This window comes from Mus caroli, chromosome 2 (genome assembly GCF_900094665.2).
Source record: "Mus caroli chromosome 2, CAROLI_EIJ_v1.1, whole genome shotgun sequence".
NCBI classification, from domain to species: Eukaryota; Metazoa; Chordata; class Mammalia; order Rodentia; family Muridae; genus Mus; species Mus caroli.
The window spans coordinates 144947033-144965977 of NC_034571.1; the positions used below are offsets into that span (position 1 = coordinate 144947033).

Genomic DNA, 18945 nt, shown 5'->3' on the forward strand with positions numbered 1-18945 from the left:
AGCTACATCTATTTACCAGTGCAGAATGCTTTTTTTTTTCTCCTGCCTCCCAGAATCCTTTCGAGGCTTCCAGAGTGTCAGGGAGTTCTGGCTAGACCCAGGTCTGCTCTGAGGGAGTCATCCACTCTCTTTTCCCTCTACCCAGGGCTAGCTTTGGAGACAAACTCCACGGCCAGCTATACACATGTCACAGTCTGTCAGACAGAGCATTGAGGATTAGCTCCAAACCCGAGCCACTTCTTTCTGAAGGGCTCACGGTGCCAGGAATTGCCATCCCATTATTTCCCTGACATTCTTCCTCTGCGTGTGGCACCCCAATAAGAGCTATACACCCATCCACACATCAATAAGGTAACATCTGGGCTGCCCTTGACAAGTTATTTTATACCCCTACCCCCTGTGGATGCCCCATTCTCCAGCAGCCTAGAAGAAAAGGTTCCTAGTTCCCCGGCTGGTTGCTGCAGGAAGCCAGGGTCCAGGAACCAGGATGAGCAGAGCTAGGTGTATGACTTGAGGCTGCTGGGAAGCCATGGCCACGTTTTTCATTCTAATCTCATAGAGCTTTTCCCAGGACTGCCTGTGAGAGGAGCTGGGCACCAGGGAAGGTCATGGTCAGAGGCCCTCACCCTTCTCATTATCTGGACAGAGCTCATCTACCCCTAGTATTACCCCCCCACCCCACCCCCAAGCTCAGGACCCCATCCTTCCTGGCTTGGGGCCTCTCGTTATTGGCCTGTGTTTTTGCTTCACTAGGGCAGAAGAATCCGAGTTGGGGAAAGCCCCATCTCCTTGGAGCTGTTTTTTGGTTCCTTTCTCTGACACAATCTACCTCAGCTGATCTCTTTCCCCCGTCACAAGTGGACCCCTGGAGTCCGCCACTCCTGCTCCCAGACCATCAACCAAACCTGGATTCTTAGTTCTTCCCTTGATCCCCGTGAAGTTCTTCCAGTGAGAGAGGACTTTTAGAGCCACAACCTTAAAAGGAGGGGGCTCAGTGGGCCCCCAAAGTTACTTGTTCTTCATATCTATTATATAGGAGAAATGGAGAGAGTCACACATTTGCCCAAGATCACATGGCAAGTAAACGGACCTATAGGGTTCTCCTGGGCATCAATAAAAGTTAGTTCTGTCTTCTTCAGGAGCGGCAGACAATAGGACATCTTGGGAACAGAAATACTAGGCAGGTCCTGGCCTAATATCTAATCCTGTGACCTTCCTTCCCTAACCCTGCCTCCTATTCTGTGAGCTTCTACCCTCAAACCAACTCCAGCTGCTGGCTGTGCACCTCAGACCTCCCCAGGCACCACACATCCCCCGCTGCACCTCCTCTCATCAATGTACCATGTGCCTTGTAACGGTCACCCCAGCCGGTCACCCCAGCCGACAGCAAGGGCCTCCATCCTCCCTGCAGGGAATTTTCTAAAGATATGGGCTCAGTTCCTTCCTCCCATTATCCCCAAATCTGCCTTATTCTCAGCCAGATCCCTCCTGCACCTGTGTCTCCCTGAAGCTTGTCACCTCGAGGGCTGGAGAAACTGAGACCCAGGAGGGCAACACTGAGAATGTGCAGACCCCCAGAAGAGACCAGGGAGCTTGGGACGGTCACCCCCAAACACTCCCCTGAAGCCCGAGGTTCTGCAGGCCCCTCCCCTTGCAGCTTGTCTGGGTTTGGGGTCCATAAAGGCCTGATGGTGGGAGGGAGGTTCCTTAGGGCGGAGTACATGAGCAGAAACTCAGATGCAGCCAGAAAGGAAAGTGGGGTGGGTGGAGGTTTGAGAAAGCAGAACTGGGGACGGGCAGGAGGGTGTTCTGTGCTAATTAGGCAATAAAGTTTAGGCTTTAGAAAGCAACCTGCTGGCCACCAGTTTGAGGTTTCTAATCTATCTGTCCCTTCAGAGATATCAGGAGTCTCTGGGACTTGGTTGTATCCAACCCTAGATGTCACCCTAGTTGTCTGGCGGACTCCAGGTCCCTGGCTGTTTCCAGCATCTAATGAGGGGTCGGCTGCTTAGGATCTAGAGTCTTTTCCAGTTTGGGGGCTCCTGATTCAGAGGGATTCTCTCCAAGTAGAGGGAGAGTCTAGGCACAGATTTCTAACTTAATGACAGGAGCCCTGATCCCACCCTCTGCTGCCTCACAACTCTTTGTCATCTGCCTCCTTCCCAGACTGAGCCAGATGAGGCTGCAGGTAGGGAGCTGAAATCTCTAGGACAAGTTTTCTGTGGTGTCACAGTGGAAGGATCGAGTGAGTGCCAAGTCTCACAGGAAGCATGGGGGTAGGGGCCTGGGCCCTCTTTCTAGTCAAGGACACTTTTGAGGCGTAGGGAAACAGGACACATGTGCCATTCTGGTTGGGACCCTGAGTACTTGGTTGCCACCAGTAGACGCGGGAGAGGAAGAACCGCATCAGGATACTGCAGGAACTGAGTCTGATTCCCCAGAGCACAGAAGTGCTCCCACGCTCAGTCCCTTCCACTGTAACCTCACACCAAGGCCACCCCCTGCTCAGCATCTCTGGCCTTTATTCTATGCACAGCTCTCTAAGAGTCCCCAGGCCAGGATGGATGGCGGAAGCTCAGGATACCTGCAATAAAGTTAAAGTGGAGGGGGCCTTGGGAACAAAGATGGGGAGAGGATAGCCACAGAAGGCGGAGGATGTTCCTCTTCATCCAGACAGGCCTAAGAGGACTCCTCCCCTGCCCCTCTCCTGTCTCCTTCCCAAACCAGACATCAGAAAGGGTCTGAATATCCCCGGAGCCCTCAGGATTCTCTGAGGATTTTGTGGCTTGAGAAGTTTCTTCCCCTCCCCTAACAAAAAAGGCCATCTTAATAAAGCATTAGCACCACCTCAGATTAGCAAGATGAGTGGACTACAGGTGCATCCTAGAGAGGACTCATGTCAGCTCCCAGGACTCAAGTGTGAAGGACTTCTGCATTCTGTATTGGATGGCTTAATGCTTTGCCACAGCAGACCCTTGGGCGGGGCCTGGAACCCCCAAATTTGGCATCGGTGGCTTACTAACCAGTTACTTCTTAGTTTACAGAAGGGGCAGGCCCAGAGATGGGAGGCAACCTGCCCAAGCTCACACAGCAAGCTGGTGGTAATCTAGGACTCCAGCCAAGATCCCTTGGGAGGGGGATCCCACCAGAATACCTTCACCTCTGATACCTGCCACGTGTCCGCAGGAACCACTAGCCATGCCTAAGGGCCCGATTTCCTTGTCAGCACAACTCCAGGTGACTCTTCCCCATGTTCTTCTTCCCCTCTGTGGTCAGTCCAAACTTCTGCCCGCTTCTTAGCCTACTCCTAGGCCCACTCCCTGGTATTTACTACATCTGTGCCATTCCCAGCCCCGCAGCCCCGCAGCCCTGCAGCCCAACTTGCCCTTTCGAGCTTTCCCTGGGCAGGGGAGGGGCGGCGCTGGGGCTTCTGTACTGAGACTTTTGTACACCACAGACTTTTTGTATATTTTTAATTTTGCTGCGACATGAGATATTAAAAGTCATTTCAGTACATTCTGCTTGTGTCGCGTTTGGTTATTCTGGGCCAGGGCCAGGAGGCAAGAAAGAAGAACCATTTTCCATCAGGATCCTTTAAAGAGCGGAACTATTATCCAGACCTCGCTGTTGATTGGCTAGACCATCAATCAATCAACCAGACTCTCAGTCTGAATCTTCCTAGAGATTTCCTCCAAGTCCATTTTACAGAGAAGGGGGTGGGGAATAAGAGATGGGAATGTACTGTTCCAAGGTCCTAAAGAACTCTTAGAAAAGCAAGACTCAGCCGGAAGTTCGCAGCTCGACTGAAATACGCACTGTTTATGATGTGTGTGCCAAGGAAACTTTGTATGTACTGTGATCCATGCTCAAGAGCTGACCTTGGGGGCCTTGGTAGAAGAGATGCCTTCCCCTAAGTAAGGGTTTCTACTCCCACTGTGCTGGGGATTGGGTACAAGGCACATAGTTAGGGGAAACGCTACCTGATCTGCACCCCATCCAGGGTTTGACGCTAGCATAACGCTTCCCAAAATTCAGAGTATGAGAACCAGTTTTAGCTCACACATTTGATCGTAGCCAAAAGGTTGAGAAGCGATAAAGTGGTTCATTTCAAATACGGGCTTCTGTATTTCAAAAGGTCTCAGCAAGGCATGGTGGCACACGATGGAATCCCAGTGCGTGGGAGGTGGAAACAGAAAAATCAGACATTCAAGGCATCACGGGCTACACGAGATCCGGACTCCAGAACAAAAAGGTGTCTGGGAGCTTCTGTGTAAGGGGGCTCTGAAGACCTCACTCTGAGGACCACTGCGTCATATCCTCCTGTAAGCCCGGTGGTGGCCTTTTCTTGAGGTAGAACCTCTAGTGCCTTCAGAATGAAATCAACCATTTTAGCCAATGCCCACTTTTTAGAAGAGGGACCCTAAACACTATTTGAGGCATTTGTTCATGGCACCCAGCACTGAGATAAACAAGCCAGAAGCCCCGAAAACACAACCTAAAAGGAGGAAGGATTCCTTAGGCTCACCATGTCCATGGCCACTGGGTTCCATTTGTCTCACGGCCGGTGTGTGCTCCTGCAGAGCACCGTGGCAGGAAGTCTCTGGTAAGAGGACAGTGGCTTGCCTCGTGGCAGACCAGAGGCCTAGAGAGACAAAGAGCCGGTTTCCTCCTCCTTGGCCTCTGCTCCAGCTGAGCTCTCAGCCGTTGGACACTGCCATCTGTATTCAGGGCTGTCTTCCCCCTCAGTTGTGATGCCACAGGAATGGAGTTTATAGACAAACCCAGAGGTGTGCTTGCAGTAGTTAGAAGTCTGGTGTTTCCTGGTCATTTGTGGTTGGACCTGAGCTAGCTGGTACCAGATGTGCTTCACAACCGAGCCAAGCTCTGGTCCACACGATGTGAGCGGTAGAACTCAGTGCTACTTAAGGGCATTCCTTTGAAGGAGAGGGTGGCAGTCTGCTTGCAGCTTAAGGCACTGGCTGAATAGATAGACGTTTTACAATGGAGAGAGGAACCACAGTAAGGAGCAGTGGCAGCAAGACACGGTGTGCTGGGTCCCGACACACATTGCTGCTCTACCTGTCTAGACTGTAGGCCTTGACTGTTAGGATAAGAGAGAAATTCTCACATGAGGCCACTACTATGTAGCTCTCAGTTATAGCCAAATGGATCCCAGTTGGTGTGTCTGGACCACTGGCTCCTAAGAGAAGGTGTTTTATTTTGTTCTGGTTTTGTTTGTTTTTACGAGTGTGAGTATTTCCCTGCATGTGTGTCTGTGTACCATGTGTGTGTCTGGTGCCCAGAGGCCTGAAGAGGCCTCATCAGCATTCCTGGAGCTGGAGTTTCACGTGGTTGTGAGCCCCCCATATGGGTGCTGGGAAATGAACTTGGATCCATCAAGTGCCCTCAATGGCTGTGCTCCCTCCAGCCCCCACAACTCACCTAGCAATGTTTTCTTCCAGAATCAAAGACAAGAGAAGCCTTTGGTGCCCCCTGACAGATGGGCTCTTTACTCTCCAGCCATCTTGCCAATTATATTGCTTGCTAGGGTGCTCATGGTGTGATCCACAGACAGGAGACCATGACGGGAAAACATTTTCTCACAGTTCTGGAGGCAGAACCGGGCTGGTTTCTCCTAAGGCCCCTTTCCTTGGCTTGAAGATCCAGTGTCCCACTGCACTCTGGGGTAGACTCTGTGTGTGCGAATGTCGCTAGTATCTTTTTATACATGTCAAATTTCTTCCTTTGCATATACAGGTCCTCATAACAGTGGCATTTCACCTTAGTTGTTTCATGGTGGTGCACACCTTTAACCCTGAACATGGGAAACATAGGCAGATCGATCTCTGTGAGTTCAAAGCCAGCCTGGCTGATCTACAGAGCAAGTTCCAGGATAGTGAGGGCTACACAGAGATACCCTGTCTCAAAAACAACAAAACAAAACAAAACAAAACAAAACAAAACAAAAACCTAACAGTATTTGTGGGTTTTTTAAAAAGATTTATTTATTTATTTATTACATGTAAATACACTGTAGCTGTCTTCAGACACACCAGAAGAGGGTGTCAGATCTTGTTACAGATGGTTGTGAGCCACCATGTGGTTGCTGGGATTTGAACTCAGGACCTCAGGAAGAGCAGACCGTGCTCTTAACCCCTGAGCCATCTCTCTAGCCCTTGCTTGTCTGTTTTTACAGTACTTCACATAGAACCCAGGGCTCCTTGCAGGCAAGGCAAATGCTCTAACATTGAGCTGCACGCCAGCCTAACTTAATTATTGCTTTAAGGGACATATCTCAGGACTGAGGCTGTGGCTCAGTTGGTAGTGTGCTTGCCTAGCATGCACAAAGGCCCTGAGTTCTGTCTCCAGCACTGCACAAAGTGTAACCCTTGCACTAGGGGGAGAGGGGATAAAAGCAAGCAGGAGGATCTGAACTTCAAGGTCACCTTTGTTTGCATAGTGAGTTCAAAACCAGCCTGGGCTACAAGAAACCCTGACTTAAATACATACATACATACATACATACATACATACATACATACATACATACGAATGAATTAATAAGTGAATTAAAAGTTCTATATCCAAACACTGTTATATCTTGAAGTACCAGAAGTTGCTGCTTCAATATGCAAATCTAGCAGCACATACAACTTATCTCAGGAAACAACAAAGTAGAAAAATATAAGGACATTGACACCATTACTGAGCTGCTCAGCTAAGCAGCCCTGAAAGCACTCTCAGACTTCTGCTGAGCCACCTGCAGTCAGTCAGAATTGGCTGTTTGTCACAGCCAGAAGCAGCCCAACTCAGAACCACATGTTTGCTCAAGCTGCCTGCATTCACCCTTCCAGGCGGAGCAGGAATACCCTCCTCACACAAGCTGCTTGCTCTATAGTGCAGTTCTCCTAGGTAAGCTGCAACTGTTTCCTTTTCCCTCTCTGCCTAGGACTGCCATGGACAATAACCTCTTCTGCTGCTGGGTGCAGAGGTGATCTTCATAATCCTCTCCAGGGCAGTCCAGGCAGCGACTTAACTGGGGCTGCAGCCTGGCCACCACACTGATGATGCTGACGGCACAGCGTCTTCTGGCTCTGCTTATCTCATTTTTTTGATTCCCTGGCTGATTTTTGTAATGTGTGTTATCATTACACTGCTGTTCCATTTTGTCCAGAGAACAGCTTTCTGAGAAAGCACCATTATTATCCGGCTTTTGACACATGAGGACTCTGAGGCTCTGAGACATGATGCAAATTGCTCAAGGTCATTCATGATTGGACCCTAGTCATCTGGCCCTGCATGATTTACTGACACTAAGCACTTGAGCTGATCATGTCTCTGGAGTGGGTTCAGCAGGCAGGACAGAGGCCATTTTCTTTTTCTAGTCATCCCCCTGTCCTAGTTGAGATTCCAAGCAGTGACATTTGGTCCTGTTAGTGATTCTCAGAACAAAATAAGGTCCAAATTTATAACCGGGGAGACTGAGGCCGAGACAGGAAAGGGGTTGCAACAGCCGCACCAGAGACTGCCTTTCACAACCTGCTATCACAGCAAGGCTAGAACTCTAGACTGGCTCAAGGGGTTATTTAGCAATTTTGATACTCAGAGCAGAATCAGGGATTAGCTGGCATATCCTGATCTCTTTTCATTGGCCCAGCAGGCAGAGTAGAGGTCTCATATTCCAGTGCTCAGACGTGACTGGCAGGATGCAGGGTCTTAGGAGGAAGAGGCTGTAAGTCTGGCACCAAACTGCCGGGAACATTTCCTTTCTGGTGTGTGGAAAGAGATAAGAATGGCTAGGGTTGGGGGTGTCCTGTAGCTCCCACACCCAGGAGTGAGGGGAGACCAGACATGGTACACCCACCCTTTCAAAACTACCATGCAAAGAGTCCCAAGCCTTGGCACCTGCTGTTTATGATCTGTGGCCCTGTGTCTTCTGTACCATAGGGAGCACTAGCAAGGGAGGACTTTGGGGATCACCCTTCCATTGGGAAGGTCGGGACGCTGAAGACCAGAGCTTAGAATAGTCACTGCAGCCAGGGACATTAGCAAAGCAATTCTAGAGCTCTGGCATCCAGAACCCAGGTGCTGTGGCAGGTGTCCATGGGCCACTCAGCACATCCCAAGTGTGCCTGCTAAGGCACACAGGAGGTTAGAGCTCCAGCAGCACTGGACATTAGACTTCAGATCCAGCGAGGCTGGAAGCCCCATGTTCTTATACTCATTGTGTGACATGAGCCCCCACCCCCAATGCAGAATCCTTGCCGAGCACGCCGCCCACGTGACCTGGAGCCAGGCTCTGCACATGAAACTGCATTTTTAAAATTTATGTCACTGAAATCATGGTCTCAGATACAGTGAGGAGTCAGGGAGATAAAATATGCCAAAAAAGACAGTGAGGCAGCCCGGGAGCCACAGATAAGGAAATAGAATTTGGTTTTTTATTTATTCATTTGCAGTGCTAAGGACAGAACCCTGGGCCTGCAGGCTGCTAGGTAAGTGCTCTACTATTGAGTAGCTCTAATAGTAAATAGTTAATATTTATTGAGTATTTCATATGTTCCAGGAGTTCTAAGTGTATTTAATCCTAGTCAAAGTACTATGAGGTCAGGTTGAATGTGGAAACTGAGGCATAAGTGGTGAAGTAAGTAGCAGGCAGCCAGTCCCAGAGGCCCCCATATACCATCTGTGAAAAATAAGGATTTATTATTATTATTACTATTATTACTACTACTACTACTACTACTACTATTATGTTAACTTGCCTGGACATAGTCTGAAGCACTTTCCACCTACTCATTCATTTCTCAGAGAAAGGCCGGGGTTTCTCCTGGTGTATACAGAGAAACAGGCAGCAGGCTTTCAAAGAGGCTTTTACTGTCTTATCTTGCCAAAGTCATTCAGCAAGGTTGGTGGCAGACATAGGGAATGGCCCAAATATGATCTCCAACCTGGGGAACCGTTCCTCAGTCTGCTCCAACAAGTGCCAAGCCCCTTGGACGCCATGTTTGGCTCCCACCCTTCAGTTGCAGGGTTCTAAGGCAGTGTTCTCCATCTGCCCCCACCCCCACCATCAGATGGGAGGGGCAGGAACTCTGGTACTGGTGGAGTTTCCGACCAGGCAGGAAAAAGAACAAAGGAAATGGAGGGGGGTCTGGAGGGGGAGAGGAGGGTGGCAGGACCAGAGGAGCGGTTTCACCATGGAATATGAAGCCAAGAAAGGAAAGAAGGTGAGTGGGGGTTTGAGAGGGCCAGGCTTGAGAAATGTCTCTGAAGGTGGATACAGAGGTGAGCAACGTGGAGTTAGCAAACAGCACAGGGAAGGGAGACTGCCTTCTCTTTTGGAAGGTAGTTTCTTTCTGTCCCCCACAGCCAGACGGACATCTGGGCTCCGGTCTAAGCTTCAGTCTTAGTGGCCTCTGTCATACGTCTACTGAGAGACTGACAGGGCTTCCTGTTTCTTGGACATTCTGGTGGTAGCTTCCCGAAGCCTCTCAGAGAAAGGGACAGACAGACACCCAGCAGACACCTTCTCTCCCCGATCACCCAGACAGTAAGGCCCAGCCAAGATGATTATAGTTTGGCAGATTGCCCATCCAGGCTGGGGCTTCCCACCTGTTCCCTGCCCCCTGCCCACTGTTTCCCAAGCCTACACCTGCCCTCCCCTACCCTTGTGCAAAAACTCACTCCTGAGACCTCAGTTTAAGCCAACCCAAGTCCTCTCTCCACCTTCCTCCTCTTCTGAATTTGAGAGGTTTTTCCACTTCCCAGTTCCCACTGCACCCTCATACACACGGGGCTCCCTCCACCTAAGAAACTGGGTTCAGAATGTTTTATAAGGAACTCACATGAGGTCAGTACGGTAGCACAGGCCTGTAATTCCAGCTATTCTGGAGGCTGAGGCAGGAGGATTACAAGTTTAAAGTTAGTGTGGGTAATTTACTGAGAACCTGTCTCAAAACTGTAAAAGTGGGCTGGGGGGAGGGGGACTCGTTCCTTGGCAGAATGCTTATCTAGCATGCAAGGTCCCAGGTTAGGTTCCCTAACCTGCAAACTGATAATAAGAATTTTAAGTGCCAAGAGAGCTGGAGGTATCCAGCTCAGAAGTATTTATGTGAGGCTCTGGATAAAATCCCCAGTACAGACAGACACACATCTACATGCCCCCATGTGAATCATTGGGGCCAACATGCACAAATTCTCAGGGGTCTATGTATTTATTTAGGGGACAAGGTCTAACTATGTAACCGAGGCTGATCTTGAAAACTCACTGACTGTGTAGCTCAGGCTGGCCTTAAACCCACAGCAATTCTCCTGCCTCAGCCTGGTGAGTACTAGAATTCACCCAGTGAGGTCCATCTGATCAGAGACGCTCCTAGGTGGTAGCCCATCCTGTTTGTGTCTGTCTTTTGGGGAAGCTAAATAGCACGCCACCCGTGCCATCAGAATTTATGGTTTGCTTTAGAAACTGCCAGCGCAGTTCTAGAATGCTGCTAGATTGCTGCCCCCAGGGCTTCGGATTCCATAGGTTTAGGATGGGATCCAGGAAACAGCAGTTCTCTCAAATTCCCTTGATCCATCCTGGGTGTTTTTGTATCGGTGTCTCTGGATTATACTTACATTTATTTATTGCGTAATTCTAACTTAAAAACAGGCAATAGCCTAATAAATGCCTAGCTATCCTCCACTTAGCCCTGGGGCCTTGGCCATTCTTTGAATCTGGCTGGCAGGAGCTTCACCCTCCCTGGGTACTTAAAATGCAGCTTTGCTGATGTCCTACCTGCTGGCATTCTTTCTAGCTCTCAGCCTGGAGCCTCTTTGCTTCTCCACCTGAGAAGAGGGGAGGGGGGCGGACCTGCAGGGCTGCACCTCCCGCAGTTTTTAGGAGGATTAACTGAGGTTGTGGAAGCAAACCAGAGCTCATAAAGCCAGTGCTATAGTTACTGGGGCTTTCCTGTCTCCACCAGGGTTTTGTGTCCCCCATTCGAAGACTGGTGTTCCCGAAGGCTGCACGCCAGGCTGCCTTCAGAAGCAGTGTCAGTCGCAGGCCCCTGCACTCTATGCCTCTTTATCCCCCTGACTACCTCATCGACCCCCACATCCTGCTGTGTGACTACCTGGAGAAAGAGGTCAAGGTGAGCATGCGACAAAGATGGTAGGGCAGGGGTGGGGGAGGGCCTGGAGGCACACCAAGCTTTGCCACACTCTGTGTCACATGACGGAAGCCTTCTACCTTACTGCCATGGGCTGCACACCCTCAACAGGTGACATCCATCCAATGAGCTCCCATAGGAGACTGAGTTCCTCCGGGAAACTGTGCTGTGTTCCCAAAAGCTCAACCTACTCATGAGATTGATGTCTGCAGGCTCCCTGATTATTCAGTGTCCAAGTTAGGAGCAAGTGAGAGGCTGGGAGTGTGTCTTGGTGCTAGAGCACTCACCTGGCATTCGGAAGACCCCAGGCTGCACAGCCAGCACAAGTCTGGGGGCGTGAAGGGTGGAGATAAGTAGACGCCATAATGGACTCAGGCAAGAGCTTTTCTTCCATTTTAAAACCACCGTGAAAGAGCGTTGGGTAGGTTAACAGGTCTCCATCAGCCAAAGATTGGCGTGAAGTAGGACTGAGGTACTGAACAAACAGGCTACTTGGTTAAATTTGAATTGCAGATGAGCAGTGATTATTTCTTCAGCATAAATATGCTCCAAATGTTAAATAGAACTAAATAGGTACAAAAAAATCCTAAAAACAAAATTGTTGTTGAACTGACATCTTGTATTTTATCTGGCAACTCTATAAGTAAAGAAAAGCTAGAAAAAGAATATGTTTTAAAACCAAGGACTGAAAGTTTACAGAATAAAAAGATGTGAGTGGTGAAATTCACCCAGATTCCTGCAATTATAGTAATAAAAAGTTAATTCTCATACGGAATAAAATTTAAATGATAATGTTGCTATAACTGGGAACACATAGGAGCCTGTATATTGACTGGGAATGTCTTTTTTTTTTTAAATGATGTATTAATTCAGTGCTTCCTTTCATTTAATCTGCAATGAGGTTGTTAAAAGGATTAATAATGCGTGAGGTGGGGAGAGTCACTGGGCAAGGAAATTCCCAGGGATCCTTTGAGCTTTAATAGTAGATCCTAGCCTGGGCCAGGTGTGGAGAGGGAATGGTTCAATGGATAAAGTGCTTGCTGGCAAATTTGGGGACCAGAGTTCCTATCCCCCAAACCCTTGTAAAGCCAGGCACATGCGAAGCATGCATCCGTAGTCCTGAAAAACCCACTGTGTGGAGGTGGGAGGTGGAGATGGGAGGACCTCTGGAAGCTCAGGAGCCTGAGTCTGGCTTGTCATGTACAGAGAAGAGGCTCTGGCTCAGACAATGTGGCAGGCAGGAGCTCATTCCCTGACTGATGCACAAGGGCTGCAGCAGCATATGCCTGCAGTCACTCACAGGAACACACACACACACACACACACACACACACACACATGCACACGCATACACAATGATAGACTCTTCTCTATCTTTCAAAGAGGTTCTAAATCTCATCTTCAACGTGGCAGTGGGGTTGGGCGGTGGGGAGAAGCACTATATATTAGTGGCTTTTACTTTCCTGAAGAGCCTCATAGAGTGAAATGACCATGTGTTAGTGTGTATCAGCTAACTGTTAGAAGTGTGAACTCTGACACATGCATTCAAGCTTTCTCACTACCTCACAAGAGTCTAACATAGCCCAGGGAGGTCTTGAATTTGCTAAGTAGCCTTGGACTCTTTGTTTGCTTGTTTGTCAAGTCAGGGTTTCTCTGTGTAGCCCTGGCTGTCCTGGAACTCACTCTGTAGATCAGGCTGACTTCAAACGCAGATTTATCTGCCTCTGCCTCCCAAGTGCTGGGATTCAAGGAGTTCGACATGCCCACACTCCCATGGCTGATCCTGGACTCTAAACGGACTCTAAACTTCCTGCTTCCACCTCCCAAGTGCTGGGTTACAAGCATGCTCCACTATGACTTGCCCAGTCTTACCCTTTCTAGCTATAATCCTGGGCCAGGCTTTTAGTTAACTGTACCATGCTGAGCCTTTTAAGCCTTAAAGTAAAAGTGAGTGGATGGGAAAATATATACAAACTGGTCGCCAGATCAACAAATTTGTTACCAAGTTGTATTAGCCAGGGTTCTTTAGGGCAACAGAACTGATGGAGGGGGCAGAGAGGCTTACAGGGTGTGATCCAGCCATTCCGACATAGGCTGTCTTCTAACAGGAAAGAGTCTGGTAGTTGTTCAGTCTATGAGACGAAATGTCTCAGCTGGTCCACAGTCTTTGTGGATCTAATACCATTGAAGGAAAGCCTGGGCAGCAGAACAGATGAGTTTGCCATCAAGACCGAGGGAAAGCAGGCGAAAGTGAAAGTGTCCTTCTTCCACGTCCTCCAAGGGCTGCCACCAGAAGGTGTGGCTCAGATTTAAGATGTGTCTCTCCCTTCATATGACCATCCAATCAAGAGAATCCCTCATCGGTGTGCCAGGTGCTTGGGTCTGACAAGTTGACAACCAAAATTAGCCATCATACAGGTTATTATTGATTTGAGTATTTCAGCCTGTCCTGCATTAACTCAGAGGCTAGAATCTCCCACTTCTCATACAGTTCCTGGGTCACCTCACCTGGGTGACTTCCTCACTGAACCCCTCCAGCCGAGACGAGCTCCTGCAGCTTCTGGACACCGCCAGGGTGAGGTCCTGGGAAGGAAGGAGGGCGGGGTCTCGTTCCCTTTCCCCTCTCCTACTCCGAATTCCCGGGGACTCAGGTGATCCGACCCATCCCGCAGCAGCTGAAGGAGTTGCCTCTGAAGACCACGCCAGAGCAGGACAGCATCCTGAGCCTGTCCGCACGTTGCCTGCTGCTCACCTGGCGCGACAACGAGGAGCTCATCCTGCGCATCCCGACGCACGAGATTGCTGCTGCCTCCTACCTGCAGGACGACGCTCTGCATCTGCTAGTGCTTAAGACTGGTGCGGCGCGGGTAGGATGGGGTGGGAAGCCAGCCTGCTGTGCTGGGACATTTCCCAGTGCTGGGCATCAGGGAAGGGATCCGAGGCTGGGAAAGGGATGGCAGAAAACCTGAGCACACTATTCTGAGACTAAGGGCAGGCAGAAGAAACCACAGGTAAGACCAGAGAGCTGGGGATTTAAGATGACCAGATAGAGAAGGTTGGGTAGGGCAGAGATGTTGGAGTCAAGAGTTCAAGGTTAAAGGGGGTGAGAGGTGGTTACAAGACATAATCGCTTGACTCTGATCTGACAGTAGGGGGCGCCTGGCTAGGGGACCAGTCAGGTCTTGGAGGTTTCAGGACAGCAATCTGGAGATGGGACTGAAGATAGCAAGGAAAGTCGTACTGGAAGGTGGGATGCTTAGACCAAGGTCGCCATTCAAATGAAGGGTATGGATAAAGAGGACAACTTGACTACCTCTCTCAACTCAGAAAGCAAGTCTGAGGAGGGCATTAGGGTGTGTTGGGGAGGTGGAAACTTTGTGACTGCCACCTGGAGGTCTAGGACAGCTCCAAGGCCGGAGGCAGAATCATAGGTCTGGGGTGGGAACCGAATGCCCCGGAGCCAGCAGAACCGACTGGAAGCTTAGTGCTGGGCGGGGCCTTAGCTCAGGGAACCTCAGAACTGCGAGGTGGCCCTCCAGGTGGCCCCAGAAAGCGATATCCTGCTACTGAGCCCCCAAACCTCTTCCTTCCCCAGGTCTGGGGGTGGACCCTGTGCCCGCGGGCATGGACGGCAGCCCGGGAGGTTCGGGTCGCGATCCCGGCCCTCCGGGCGCCGCGCCTGAGAAACGACGGGTAGGCACAGCCGAGCGACGCCACACCATCTGCAGCCTGGACTGGCGCGTGGCGTGGGGCGGGGGCGCGGGCGCCGAGGCCCGGGCGGCGGGAGGCGGCGGCAGCCTGGAGCGGCAGCGCGCGGGAGCGAGAGCGTCGGGCAGCTGGGAGCGGCGACAGACGTTCAGTGGCAGCTGGGAGCGACGGCACGCGGGCGGAGGTGCGGGCAAGCCGGGTGGCAGCTGGGAGCGGCGGCAGGCGAGTGGCGGCGTCGGCGGCAGCTGGGAGCGACGCCACCCGGGCCCCAACCCGCTGGATCCCCAGAACCACAGCCCCGACGCCTACTGCAACCTGGTCATTCTGGCTGTGGCAAACAGGGTGAGCACCAGGCGGTGTTGGCACCACTGCTGACAGTCACTATCATACTAATCGCAGCACATGTGAAGCGTGGAGCCTAGACAGACAGGGCACAACAACATTAACACTTAATCTCTACAGCAGCCCCTAGGGCAAATATGACATCTATTCCCATTCCTTAAGAAAAGGAAGCTGGCTCAAAGTTTAGGTAACTAGAAGTCCTGCGGAAAGCAAGTGGCTTCAAGATTCGAACCCAGGAAGTTCAAAGCCTTTCTCTTGGTAACCACCCAAAGCTTTGCCGTCATTCGTGCCTGTCCTACCTGTCTGTCACCTTCCTGTACTCATTCACCCTTGCTCTCACTAACTTGATGATGATAATATAGTTGTTTTTGTTGTAGTCTTTCGAGATAGGATTCCTCTGTGTAGCCCTGGCTGTCCTGGAACTCACTCTGTAGACCAGGCTGGCTTCCAACTTAGAGATCCATCTGCCTCAGCCTCCTGAATACTGAATTTAAAGGTCCACATCGCCATGCCTGGCTTGATGGTATTTGTTGAGTGCCAGCTGTGTGCTCCGCATTAGGCCAGATGCTGTGGGTGAGGAGGTGAGTGAGCTGTTTGGTGTCCTCCCTTAAGGAGTACCCAGTCTAGCCGGTACTTTCAGCATTTCCTCTGCGCCAGGTTCCGAGTAATGGGTGTGCCTGTCTCCAGGGAGCGGAGGTCAATCCCAGGGATGCAGCTCAGTGGGCCCCACCCCCACCCTGAGATACCATCCAGCCCTCCTTCCCTGTTCCTCCACTCTCACCCTGTGCTCCTTTCTTTCCAGCCTCTTAAAGTCGAGGTGGTCCAGGAGTTATCCTCAATCTTTTCTCCTTTATCCACACTTGTTTCTAGGTGACTTCTACTCTGCTGCCTTCTAAAACCCAGAGTACACTCTGAATTTCACCTCTAACCAAATCTCTGCTCCTCTTGTCTTTTCCAGGGTCTCCTTCTCATTATGAATGAATTTGTTTCAAGCTGAGCCCCCAATCTCCTCTCAAACCTGAAGCGTCTTCACGTGCACATTTCATTGAATGGCTTCCATCCTTGGTGTCTCAGGCTGAAACTTTGCAGTGGTCCTTGGTCTGTCACTCTTCTCTGTCTGTCTGTCTGTCTGTCTCTCTCTCTCTTTCTCTCTCTCGGTCTACTCTGTCAATAAATTCATTGGTCTTAAATATATCCAAACCCTATGCCCACACCATTCACTGACCATACCCAGCTCCATCGTCTCTCTTGGATAATGTCGCTGTGCCCCCACCCCATTGGCTCAGTCCTTCCTCACATTCTGTACTCCACTGTCTCATCCAACCTTGACTAGGGAGGGTGATGAGGTCATGAAAAGGGGGCTGGGCGTACAGGTGTGCAGAAAAGCTAGGATCACATGGGTCATGCTGGCTCTGGTAGAAGTGAGTGTGCTGTGTGACAGGGGATGGAGGAAGAGACCCTGTTACAACAGGAAAGGTTAGTTTGTACTGTTTAAACCAAAGCAAGGAGAAGAAACAGCCTGTAGATCCACGGGCCTGAAAACCAGACAGAGGCGACACTGTGCCTTGGCTGTCCCACTCAGCTGTGGGGTCCTGGCCTGGTGGTAGAATGAATAAGTAAATGAGTTGCTCTCCAAGTGTCTGAGCCTCTGGCCTCCTGTCTGATGCTCAGTGATCTCACACACAATGGTCAGAGTTAAAATTCCCAATGCCAGCATTAGCTGACGCCTTGGGCCTGTGGTGAAGTCAAACAAATCATACAAGTCCATAAAGCCTCTGAGCATTCAACTATAAAACGAGCATCCTCCCTGACCTGTCCTCTCTATGGTAAGGTTCGATCCTGGTTTAAACAGCAGTACCTGCAATGACCACAGATACCCATCCTGAGTTACAGTTGAACATTTACCTTAGGATTTTTAGAGTCAGATTTTCATAAGCATGGTCTTTGTCTATCAGTTACTGCTTTCTGTGTCTCTCACTTGAAGAGGCGGATCCCTCCTCAAATGTGCACTCTCCAAAGCTTTGCCCAAGCCCCTCTTGCTTCTACCAGGGACACTATTATTGTTTCGCTTCCACAATGGCATTGGGCATAGAGCAGCCCATAGCCATATCCTGTGTCCAGTAATAGTAACACCACTGAGCCTACAATTTTGATTCTTTGAAGTGTCCTTCCTCCTCCTGCTCCCATCTCCAGACAGGCACTTCAGCTTCTGTGCCTGTACACTTAGTTAAACGAACCCTTATATTAGATAAATTCCATGATAGGTCATGACTCCCCTGGAAATCTGGAATTTGCTTTCATGGCAGAGAAGTTTGAGTTGCCTCTAGATTCTATAAAAAGTCCATAGGAACAAGAGAGGAGCCATATAATTTTGAGGGGAAATGTGTTTGAAGTTGGCTTACGGTGTGCTTGTTAGCACCAGCTCAGGCTGCATCTGAGGACATAGGCATGCGCTGGGGGGAGGGGGGGAGGGGCAGGTAAGAGCCTGAGCTCTCCTCCTGCCCCTGGACCAGGATGCCGCTGAGGAATCCTGTGCGCTCATCTGTCAAGTCTTCCAGATCATCTACGGGGACCAGAGCATCGAGTGTGTAGACCGGGCCGGCTACCACTACAGATCCACACCAAAGCGGCCATGGCTCTCCAGCTGCAGTGCGTATCTAAACTCCCACAAAGCACTGGGAGAGGCTGCATGTTCTGATAGTCAGAGCTGATGAAGACCTTTGGGAGTTCTGAGCTGGACCCCAGGTCTAGGGGTCCACTTGATAGAATGTCATTCTTCTTGATGACCTCTTTAGCGATGACCTGATGCTCAGGTTGTCAAGTTTGGGATGAGTTTGAACTTAGGCACTTGAATGTCTCTCTTGTTTTGGGTGTCCCTGCTTTGCAGAAAGTTCAGCATGTGTACTGTCGGCTAGCTGAGCCATCTCACCCCATGAGATTCCTAGGGCTGACATTTCCAGATTAGTCCATGTATGCAATCAAGGGTTGGAATTAAAGTGAGACTAACAGGGACATTTATTGAGTGCCAGTTATATGCCAAGCACAGTAGCCAGGTGCCAAGTCTTCTTGAGTCTTTATAGCATCCTACCTTTCTCATTCACTTAGCACAGACGTGGACACCTCACAGATGCTAGAGAGATAGTCTTCAGAGAAATGAAAACTGCTCAGTCCCCAGGCTGGTGAGCTGGCTCAGTGGGGAAAGGGGCTTGCTGCCAACCTTGACAACTGAGTTTCAAAAGTTTCCCCCTGACCTCCACATGGGCACCATGGCACGTGCAAACTCAGTCCTAAGCACATTAGGTAATAGTCCCAAGCTTTTGGGACAATGAAGCAGAAGGATCTGAGTTTAAGGTCAGCCTGAGCTGCAATGAAGAAACCTTATCTTTAAAAAGAAGAAAAAAGATCTGTGCATGGTGGTGATACACATCTTTCATCTCAGCACTTGGGAAGCAGAGGCAGAAAGATCTCTGAGGTCAACACCAGCCTGATCTACTGCAAGTTCCAGTCCAGCCAGGGCTACATAGAGAAAAGGGGGAGGGGGTAGAAGAGCCTCTCTGAGGTCCCGTGAATCCAGTTTTACAGATAATAAGCATTGAGGCTCAAGTAGTCACAGGTCACATGGTTGGTAGGTCAGAGTCAGAATCCAAGCTCAGTGTGTCTAAGTTCCAAAGCTTCTGTCTGCATATCTCTCTCCCTCTCCCTCTCCCCCTCCCCTCTCCCTCTCCCCCTCCCTCCCCCTCCC

The 18945-nt window shown here is 50.2% G+C and overlaps 1 protein-coding gene across 1 annotated transcript in view; it reads left to right on the forward strand.

The window, feature by feature from the left end:
- The first annotated feature begins 9174 nt into the window (after positions 1 to 9174).
- Positions 9175 to 18945, forward strand: part of Ccm2l (CCM2 like scaffold protein) — a 16262-nt gene continuing 6491 nt past the window's right edge. Inside the window, exons 1-6 of the mRNA XM_029468537.1 lie at positions 9175 to 9230; positions 10968 to 11135; positions 13645 to 13728; positions 13826 to 14009; positions 14749 to 15203; positions 17717 to 17852. Coding sequence (XP_029324397.1) covers positions 9201 to 9230; positions 10968 to 11135; positions 13645 to 13728; positions 13826 to 14009; positions 14749 to 15203; positions 17717 to 17852 — 1057 coding nt within the window. The 5' untranslated portion in view covers positions 9175 to 9200. The remainder of the gene's footprint in view (positions 9231 to 10967; positions 11136 to 13644; positions 13729 to 13825; positions 14010 to 14748; positions 15204 to 17716; positions 17853 to 18945) is intronic.